Source organism: Microchirus variegatus, assembly GCF_963457635.1.
Source record: "Microchirus variegatus genome assembly, chromosome: 7".
Taxonomy (NCBI): domain Eukaryota; kingdom Metazoa; phylum Chordata; class Actinopteri; order Pleuronectiformes; family Soleidae; genus Microchirus; species Microchirus variegatus.
The window spans coordinates 31967562-31978535 of record NC_139808.1 but is presented as its reverse complement, the minus strand read 5'-3'; the positions used below and the strand labels follow the sequence as shown (position 1 = coordinate 31978535).

General features: G+C 45.1%; 1 protein-coding gene across 1 annotated transcript in view; it reads right to left on the bottom strand.

Annotated features, from left to right (window-relative positions):
• The window catches only part of npas3 (neuronal PAS domain protein 3), a gene marked incomplete at both ends in the record, with an annotated part of 158180 nt that extends 151779 nt beyond the window's left edge, over positions 1-6401 (bottom strand). The window contains one exon of the mRNA XM_083892195.1: positions 6229-6401. Within this exon, the coding sequence (XP_083748321.1) occupies positions 6229-6401 (173 nt within the window). The remainder of the gene's footprint in view (positions 1-6228) is intronic.
• Between the last annotated feature and the right edge of the window lie 4573 nt (positions 6402-10974).

Sequence of the window (10974 nt, the reverse complement as noted above, 5' to 3'; positions counted from 1 at the left end):
ATGTATAAAAAGTGAGTTTATAAAAGACGAACACTAAATTAAGTTTTACAAACAAATGATTCACTTTCACTTAATAGCATCATGTAACATGTAGCATCTGCCAGGACAGGTTGTGGTGAAAGGACAAAAATGGAGGACAGAGGAGAGGAAACTTAACGTGGAAAGTCAGCGTAGATGAAGAATCTAACGTAGAGTTTTCTCCTCTTTAGCTCATTCATTCATTCGAGCAGCGCCACCATGTGGAGACATGAAGTAGTGACAGATCACTGTTTAGCTTCTTCTTAATCCGACGCTAGCTTTGTTTGCCAAAGAAGAAGAAGACAAAGAGTGGAACTAGTGACACAAACCATTCTCTCTTCAGAGAAACGCCCCCTGATGGACATTTAAGAGAAGACAGGTTTCATACAACAGTCTCAGAATTATTCTTATTATGAAATCTCGCTCCAGATTATCATAGATTATTCATAGAAGATGAACACATGAATGTGTCTGTGATGATCAATCTGACTCTACTGTATCTGTGGATTATCTGTTAATCTGTCTCAGCTGTTTGACCTTTAACCTCTGACAGTAAACACTGGACCCTCATCTTCATCATCATCATCATCTAAAGTCTGACTGAATTCTACTTCCTGTCTCACGACTTTAAAAAGGAAAACAAGATAAATATCACGTGGTAAAAATCTGAAATGTACGACGAACGGAATTCATATTTGATTTTGAAATCATGGATAAATCAACAGGTGTAAACACACACACACACACGCAGTTTCCACTTCACGGTGGTTTGAAAATAAAAAATAAAATAAAGTCAGAGATAATAGAGACGTAATAGAAATGTAATAAAAGTCATTTTTAGGACAGAAATCTAAATCAACAGGAAGAATCAACAGGTAAACGCTGGTTTTCCTTATCTTGTGAGGACATAAGAAATCACTCGTCTTTTCTTATGGGGAAAAAAAAAAACACACACACACACACACACACACACACAACGTACTAACAGCGTGTTTTACAGTTAGGATTAGATTAGGATTAGGTCAAGTCGTTGTTTATGGTTCAGGTTAAAGTCTGTAAGGAAATGAACTGAAGTCAGTAAAGTGCAGTGAGGGAGGTCCTCTGAAGTCCTGCAAACCAGCGTGTGTGTGTGTGTGTGTGTGTGTGAGGTAGAATAGAATCCACTAGTTGATTCAGTTTGAGCAGAAACACACACACACACACAGTAATGATGAGACCACAGTGAACCAGCTTTGAGGTCATGACCTGCACGCACGCACACACACTCGCTCACGCGCACGCGCACACACACACACCACATGTTTTTTTTCTCCTCCTCAGGAACTCGCAGCATCAACACAGTCACTGCATGCACGCTGCCTCCAGACGTGCACGTGCATACACCTCGTGCACGCGCACACTAACCGCCAGAGAAGAGAGAAAAAAAACCAGACCTGTTACACACACACACGCGCGCGCACGCACACACACACACACAGAGGGTGACAACTCCAGACTAAAAAACACCAAAGCGACGCGGCAGACCTGGACCTGGTCCCGCCGCGCGGTGCGTCTGTGAACAAGCAGGAGGAGGAGCAGTGTGTGTGTGTGTGTGTGTGTGTGTGTGTGTGTGTGTGTGTGTGTGTGTGTGTGTGTGTGTGTGTGTGTGTGTCTGTCTGTGTGTGCGTGTGTGTGTGCGTGCACCACTCCAGCCCCGGTTACCGTTCTCTCCGTGTCGGGTCCTGCTGCTGGATGCTGGGTTTGGTGGGCGCCATCTTCCTGCAACAATTATCTCTGATTCCTGACTTTCTCTCCTCCGCCGCCTCTCGCGCCGTCGCCGCTTCCGCCCGCGCGCGCGCGCGTCTTCACTCGGACGCGGTGGTGGTGCCGCCGCGGCCGCGGTGCGCTGCGCCCTGACAGCAATGCGTCATGGTCGGTGTGTTAAGACAAAGCCATGTCCGTGTCCGCTTGTGTGTGTGTGTGGGAACGTGAGGAGTATGTGTGTGTGTGTTTGTGTGTGTGTGCGCGCGGTGCCGTGCGCGCGTCTTCCGCCGCCGCTCAGCAGCAGCAGCGCGGAAACGACGGGCGGTGGTGGAGCGGCGGGCGGCGGACAGCGGGCTGCAGCAGCTGAGCCATGCCGAGCAGAGTGAGGGGGAGCCCGGGCACCGAGCCTCTGTGATCCTCGCTGTCTCTGGATGTTCACAGGAATGTCCTGCATGCGCTCCGGAGGGAGGAGGAAGAACACACACACACACGCATGCACGCACACACACACACACTGACAACAACAGGCGCGTCAGACGGTTACATTCCCGCCGCCGCTGCAGCGTCTACATCCCGGTGAACGAGCGTCTGTCAGCGGGTAAAGTGTCTCCGCTTGTCCGCAGCTGACAGCGCACATCTCCGCTGTTTGCTCCAGCGCAGCAACACCGCCACTCACATGCAGTGTGTGTGTGTGCGCGCGCGTGCGTGTGTGTGTGCGTGTGTTATTTAAATCTCCCTCTCTACAGCAGCTCGCGCCTCCGCGGGAAATATTACAAGCACATTTTTTTTTTTTGAACCGTCACAAACAACAACAACAAAAAACACCAACAATGATGGAGCCAGCGTGCGCAAGGGCTGATGGGGGATTTATTTGGCTGTAAATCACACACACACACGCACGCGCGTACACACACACGCTTCAGTGTCATAATAAACACATCACAGTAAATGTCTTCACTTCACTCTCTCAGTTTCTTCTCCTTCATCATGAAAACACAACATTCACTTCATCTGAATCTGAATAATCTGATTAATCTGATTAATCTGGATTAAAAATGATATTTAAAAGCAGTTTGTTTCCATGTTTCATGACAGTTATTGGACGTCAGTGACATCATCAGCTCGTCCTTCATCTGTTTATTTAAATTAATTTATTCTCTCTTTTTTTTATATATATATATAATTTCTTGTAACCTGATGATTTAACCACACACACACACACACACTCACTCACACACTCCGTCTCTCTCTCTCCACCAATGACCTGTCAAGGTCAAAGGCATGCTGGGTATTTTCCCCGCACAAACACGGGGGGTTAACGTCGCGGTTGTGGCGGGAAATAAAAGGCGGGGGAGGGAGGGGGGGGGGGGGACGTCAACGACTGATGATGATGATGATGAAGAAAATAACGACACAATGATTTTACGAGTAAATTTCACAAAAGACAGATTTCAAGTTCGAGTTTTCTTTCGCGGATTTTGTCCTAAATTTCACGTTTGTGCGAGGAAACCAGCGGAGGGCGCTGTGGAGCCACGTCGCCGCGCACGGTTTGCTGACGATTGCGTCAATTTCCCTCGCGAGTATTCCAGTTTCGCCGTCTGAGTCGAATTCCTGTTTGTCTGGAATGCAAAATAGAATGCTTTGTGTTACCACAAGGGGGCGCTGTTATTCAAAACTGAATGTTTCCACATGTACGTCTTCAGGGTGGAGCTATAATTAATCCTAGCATGTTCGGTTCCGATCAGACTTTTTATTGTGGACTTAAAACAGTTTTAATGTTTTTTGCCGACAAGTTAGAATTGGCTACGACTTTGTCGCCCCCTAGTGTCCGCACCGCGCGACATTAAGTGAAGCTTTTGGTAGCTTTTATTCGTAACCGTGTCCACACCGACGTGAGCGAATTTGAAGTTGATCGTAGAGAGTTTTCTTCTTTAGAATTCAGCAAAGAGTTTACGAAACAGCGGATTTTCAAGGTCACGCGTCAAAGTCGCGTGGTTTGACCTCCAGTTTAACGTTAAACATTAAACGCTAGTTTTTCAAGCGACAAAAGTTCAAATAAAGTTCTTTGTAAGTTTTGTGTTCGCGTGCGAGGAAACGAATCTTTTGCGGAAAAACGTTAAATTGCGTTTTTTTCCGCTGTGTTTATTTAAAGTCGAGAACACAAAATGTGGTCGTTTCATTCCACGCATTATTTTTAAATTAGCGTAGAATACGCGAAGAAAAGGGAACAAATAAATAAATGAATAAATAAATCGCTTGATTTGAAAACGATGAATTGTTCACGTTTTTATTTGCGTAACGCACTCAAATGTCTGTAAAATGAGTTTGGAGCCGCTGCTGCTGTTCCTCCACTGATTTACAGCCTGAGTTTTACGTCTGATTAAAGTTATTTTAAGGTTTCGGTTTAAGATTCTTGTCACTTTTTTTTTTTAATCTGTGATTTAAAAATATAAAAAAAGTGTAAACGGTGATTTCTGGTCACAAAGGTCACAGGTTTGACCTCCAGGTTCTGAGACGTCGTTTTAAACATTTACATACGTTCTTTCTCATCTCAGATCCAGAAAATCTCTGGTCACATTTAAAAAAAAAATCAGAGTTTAGGGAAATAAAAGACACAGATTCACACGATCACATTCAACGCTGATTATCAGGCAAATAAACACAGATTATGTTTAAATAATAATCAATATCATTTCATGTTTCTTTGACTGAGACGCTTGGTTTTATTTCCATAATCTGGTAAACGAGCCCTCGACTCTCTGCTGCTGCTCATGTGTCGTGTTTAATAAACAACATCACAGTGATTTTACATTTAAATCTCATTCTTTTTAGTCTTTAAAACGAGACATTTGTGAGGATTAAAGTCAATTACGTTCAAATATTCTCAATATCTTCACGTTTCTTTGACCGTGACGCTGCGTTTCAGGTCCGTAATCTGTAATCTGCTGCTCGTGCGTCAACGTCGACATCATCACAACATTTAAATCTGGTTCTTTTCTTAAACTCAGAGCGAGTTTCTCGTCTTTAAAACGTGACATTTGTGAGGATTAAATATTCAGTTGGACGTCGTGTCTGTAATCTGCTGCTCGTGTGTTAATCTAACATTTAAACGTGGATTATTGTTTCATTCACAGCGACTTCCTCTCAGTTTGTCACCTAAACTCAAATCTGTTCAAAGACTCTTCAGATTTTTACCGTCGTCGTCGTGCAAACAGAATTATAAACAGTATAAAACACAACATTTACGTCTCTGTTGGTTTGTTTTTTTTAGCTTTAATTTAAAGCATGTTTATATTATTATTATTATTATTATTATTATTATTATTTCCTCCTCGTTCCTCCGTCAGCTGTTTGTCGTCGTCCTGCTGCAGCGTTTTAAATTTAAATTTATATTTAAATAAATCAAATGAGTTTAAAGACGGAACCAGAGTTCAGAGGGAAAAGTGTAAAGGTCACGGGTTTGACCTCCAGGCCGTCACCTCGTGTGTGTGTGTGTGTGTGTGTGTGTACATGTGTGTGTTGCCGCTCAGTTACTGAGCGCAGTCAAACGGAGGCGACGTGGATAATGGAGCGTAATGTATAAACATATTAGCCGCCCAGCTGTTTGCTGCAGGAAACACGAGGACGACGAAGAAGACGAGGAGGAAGACAAGGGTTTGACGAAGAGGACGAAGACGCTTTAAAGAGTTTCTGCTGAGTCACTCCAGCGTGAAGGTGACGCAGCGTTTGTCAAAAAACTGTCACAAACACACATTCAAAGGGTGCTTTAAAGGAACAATACGCCTGTTTTCTGCCTCGTATTTGTTGCTTTCTGAGGCCTCACACACACACACACACACACACACACAGTGAGAGAGTGTGTGTGTGTGTGTGTGTACCCCCCCCCCCCCCACTGCTCCAGATGATGAGGAAACACCAACAGAAGTGTAGTGTGGACATCATTCAGACTCCGTGTGGACGATGAGATGAAAACACGGTGAACTCCAAAAAACGCTGCTGCGTCAAATCAGATTTTTCTCTCTCTGTCTTTTCTTACATTATTTTATCTTATTTTCTTATTTTCTCACTCACTAACATTCACTAACATTCACCCTCGGAGATTTCACACTAAAAAAGTTGCAGCAAAAACCAGAAGAAAAATCAAACGACTTCTTCTTCTTCAGATCAAAACACAAAAGGTCACATTTTTGTGCGACTTTGTCTCCAAACTTCACAAAATATACACTCTATTAATATATATATATGTATGTATATATATCTGAGGTTAAAGGTCATTCATGTCAAAAGAGGGAAATATCACAAGCTGAGAATAAATGATCATAAATAAATATAATAATAGAAAATAAAAGCAGATTTCCACTGAGTTAAAGATGTCCAACAGGACACAAAAGTGTCCTCACAGAGACAGTAAGGTGATGAAAGGATGAGGACAGAGACAGAGTCTCAGATCCACAGGTCGTCTCTTACCTCTGCTGATATCCGCTCAGACCCTGGATGCTCTGCGGACTTCCGTTCGTGGCTCCGGGCACCGGGACCCTGCCCACCGGGGGTCCGGTCACCATCCCGCCGCCTCCTCCGCCTCCTCCCCCGGCAGCTGAGGCCGTCACCTGGACGCTGAAATCCGGGAAGATCCTGATCATGGTCCCGGGGCTGTGCGTCCGCGGCAGTCACTGATCAGTGGGATCGATACAGATGTGGATTCAGCAACAGATGATAATAATAATAATAATAATATTAATAATAAGAAGAAGAATAAAAAATATTCTTCTGTTTTGTTGTTGTTTTAGATTTTTATTATTCTCGTGGAACTGTGAGGATAATCCGGGTCGTGGTCCCGGTGCGTAAAAGCCATCAGTCCCCGATCACTGATCGATGAGCGGATTAAAAACAAACTGTTTTTATTCGGATTCTCTCCCGGTGATCGCGGCTCTTTTATCCCGCGGAGAAAAACAACACAGTCCGGCTGCGGATCATCCTCATGGTCCGCGCCGGTGTCTCCGGTGTCTCCGCTCCGGGCGCGCGCGCTCCCTCCGTGCGGAGGATCGATGGAGTCAGATGGTTTCACCGCGTCTGAGCTGGGGTTTCTCCCGGTGCAGGAGCTCCTCACTGCTCCTCACTCCTCCTGCTGCTCCTGTCGGTCTCAGGCGGGCACCTCCGCCGCCGGTTCTCCCTCGGAGAAAGGCATCGGGTCTCCGGCTGTCCTGGTGTCCTCCTCCTCCTGCTCCAGTCCTCCTTACTCCAGTCCTCCTGACTCCGGTCCTCCTGACTCCGGTCCTCCTGCTCCTCCTCTCGCGGGTGTCCGATGCAGACGGAGGCTCAGTGAGTTGTGATGAGCAGCGGAGTCACAGAAACACTGAGACTGAAACAACAGCAGCAGCAGCAGCGAAGAGGAGGAGGAGGAGGAGGAGGAGAAGTGTGTGTCGGTATGTGAGTGTGTGACACACACACACACACACACAGATGGAGTGATATCGCTGTTTGCTCAGCAGCAGAAGGTCGTCTTCTCTGACCTCAGAGCGCGCGCACAAACATCATTAAACTCTTTTATTCTCTCAAGTTTCATTTCACGCGCGTGACTTTAAATAAAATCACGCGTGTTTTTTTAAAGTGTCGAAGGTTTTTATTTTATTTTCACGCGACAGTTTCTGTTAACTTTAAAGCAACAGTGTGCTGTTTTTATATGATGAAGAAGAAGAAGAAGGAGAAGAGATTGACGCTCGTGCGAGAGAGGATGAGGAGTCAGAGACACGCGCACGAGGACATGTTGATGATAAAGTGTGTAACAGTGTTTCCTGTCCGTGTCACAGCTGCTCCTCTCTCTCCTCTCTGTGTGTGATCTGACTCCAGAATAAACTCATATTCTCTCAATCTGACTCCGCCCCCTTCTCTCTCTCGCTCTAACGCACCCTCCCCCTCTCTCTCTCTCTCTCTCTCTCTCTCTCTCTCTCTCTCTCTCTCTCTCTCTCTCTCTCTCCTCCTCTTTCTCTGAATCTAATATTACATAAAAACATTAGAATATTTACTGAGGAAGCTTTGAACATGACTTTTTGTGATTAATTCTCTTTTTTTGCTGATATGAATTTGACTGTGCTGTGAGCGCCCCCTGCTGCTGAGAACCAGCACCAACAACAGAGTCTCAACACGTCTTTATCTCAGTGTTAGACAGAAGTTTGTAAACCACTCACTCTCCCACACCAAAGTCCATAGAGAAAACCAGTGATTTTAGCTCACAGGGACACAGGAACTGCTGGTCTACTGCTGCCTCGTGTGGTCATTTTGTGGTACTGAGGTTAATCTGAATTAAATAATTTAAAAGCCGAATTTAACAAAATCAGTCATTGTAAGTTAGTGATGGAGGCAGCAGTGGATCAACAACTCCTGTGAACTCCTGTGTGCTGTGATGTTAAAATCACTGGTTTTCTCTATGGGTTTTGGTGTGGGAGAGTGAGTGGTTTAAAAACTTCAGTTTTTAGCCTCTTAAAGGAAATATATCAAATTAAATCTACGTCAGTTTAAGTCTACAACGTCTTAAGAACACGTTCACGTCTTTATTTTACTGTTAGACAGACTTTAACAACAAGAAACTGAAGTTTATAAACCACTCACTCTCCCACAACAAAGTCACTCACTCTCCCACACCAAAGTCCATAGAGTAAACCAGTGATTTTAACATCACAGCACACAGGAGTTCACAGGAGTTGTTGATCCACTGCTGCCTCCATCACTAACTTACAATGACTGATTTTGTAAAATTCGGCTTTTGAAAATCTTCTTTACGATTAAAATCAGTGACACAAAGTGACCACACGAGGCAGCAGAGGACCAGCAGCTCCTGTGTCCCTGTGAGCTAAAATCACTGGTTGTCTCTATGGGCTTTGGTGTGGGAGAGTGAGTGGTTTACAAACTTCAGTTTGCTGTTCTAACAGTGAAGATAAAGACGTCGTAGACTTAAACTGACGTATATTTTAATAACATGAGTTTAGGTGAAGTGACCCTTTAAAAAACAACAACAACCCTGAACTAACCTTTTTATGTTAAATCAGTAAATGTCTGTGACACAGTTCAACAAACACATGGACTCTTTCAGCACAAGGAATCACACACACACACACACACACACACACACACACACACACACACACACACAGCGGCCCATCAGCGCCCCCCTCAGGTCCCCGGTGGAGGCTGCGAGCCTCACTTTGAGCAGCTGCTAATAACCTGCACTTGTTCACAAACAGCGGCGCGCGCTAATAAAACGTCCCCACTGAGTTGATTAAAGAGCAATAAAAACACGCTCGCCTCAGCCTGCTCGCTAAATTGAATCGCGGCTCTAAGCAGCAGCGGCGACGACGGCGGCTAATGAAAACCACAGCCTCACTTACCCACAATGCACCGGGCCTCGCTCTACCCTCCCCTCTCTGTCTCTGTCTCTCTCTCTGTGTGTAATGAAATCAAATGAATTGGACTGAGGTTTCAGGGGAGACATGGACTCCTTATGGGATTAGGACTACACTGTGTGTGTGTGTGTGTGTGTGTGTGTGTGTGTGTGTGTGTGTGTGTGTGTGTGTGTGTGTGTTGTCTGTGTTCGACCACATGACTACACACTCATGTACATGCATTATACATCAACATCGTATGCATTTAACTCTGCTGTGTGTGTGTTTCAGGAGTATGTGAGTGTGTGTGTGTTTCAGGAGTGTGTGTGTGTGTGTGTGTGTGTGTGTGTGTGTGTGTGTGTGTGTGTGTGTGTGTGTGTGTGTGTGTGTGTGTGTGTGTGTGTGTGTGTGTGTGTGTGTGTGTGTCAGTGAGCTGTGACCAGGTAAAACACAACAGACAGAATCAGGACAGTCAACCTGCTGTTATCCCTCAGGACACACACGCACACACGCACGCACACGCACACACACACGGACATGCACACGGACATCCACACACGGACACACACGCACACGGACACACATACAAACAGACACACACACACGGACACACACATACAAACAGACACACACACACGGACAAACACACACACACACACACACAGACACACACACGGACACACACACGGACACACAAACACGGACACACACACACAGACACACACACACGGACACACAAACGGTCACACACACACTCAGACGGACACACAAACGGACGCACACACACACGGACACACACACGGACACACACAGGGACACACACGGACACACACAGGGACACACAAACGGACACACACACACACACACACTCACACGGACACACGGACACACACACACACACGGACACACACACACGGACACACACACAAACGGACACACACGGACACACACTCTGGTCCAGCGTTCTTACTGAGGACACTCACACACAACATAATCCCAAAAAAACCTAAACGTTAACCATCACAACTAACTAACTAACCTAATCCCAACATAATCCTAATCCTAACTGCAAATTATTTATTTGTTTTATGAACGAAGAAAAGACAAAATTATCACATTTAAATCAAATCAGACAAAAATCTTAATTTAGTGATGAAAGGATCAGTCGCTGCAGACCTTAATCTAATCCTGACACCAGGTCTTAATCCCAGAAAGACTCTTTTAAAGTTGTCCTCACAAAGACACAGAGACAGAGACACAGTCAGAGACAGCATCGTCCTCACTGTCACAGTTAAACGTCTTTAATCTGACTAATAATCTTCTCCTCTTCATATTCTGTGTGTGTGTGTGTGTGTGTGCGTGTGTGTGATGATGGATGAGGTCAGGCTGCCTGAGGTCAAAGGTCACAGCAGAGCCTGAGCTCTGTGATCCACCACTGTAATAGAACCTGAAGTGTTTGTGCTGAGACGACTGAGGACGAGACGCTCACATGATGAATTAACTGTTAGCTGCAATTACACTGACACACACACACACACACACACACACACACACACACACACACACACACACACACACACACACACACACACACACACACACACCCACACACACACATGCAGATCCTCTGAACATCAGACTTCCTTCTGTATTTTATTGATTGATCACAGTCTGACGATGACATCATCGCCGCGCTCTCCTCGCCGTCTTTGATCAAATTGGTTTTTAAACGTGAAAACGTAATCGTGCTAAAAGTGTACGATAAATAAATCCATGTTTAATCCGCTCTCAAACACAACCATCACATTCCTTTCATTTTTAATGAGGTCACTTTGAC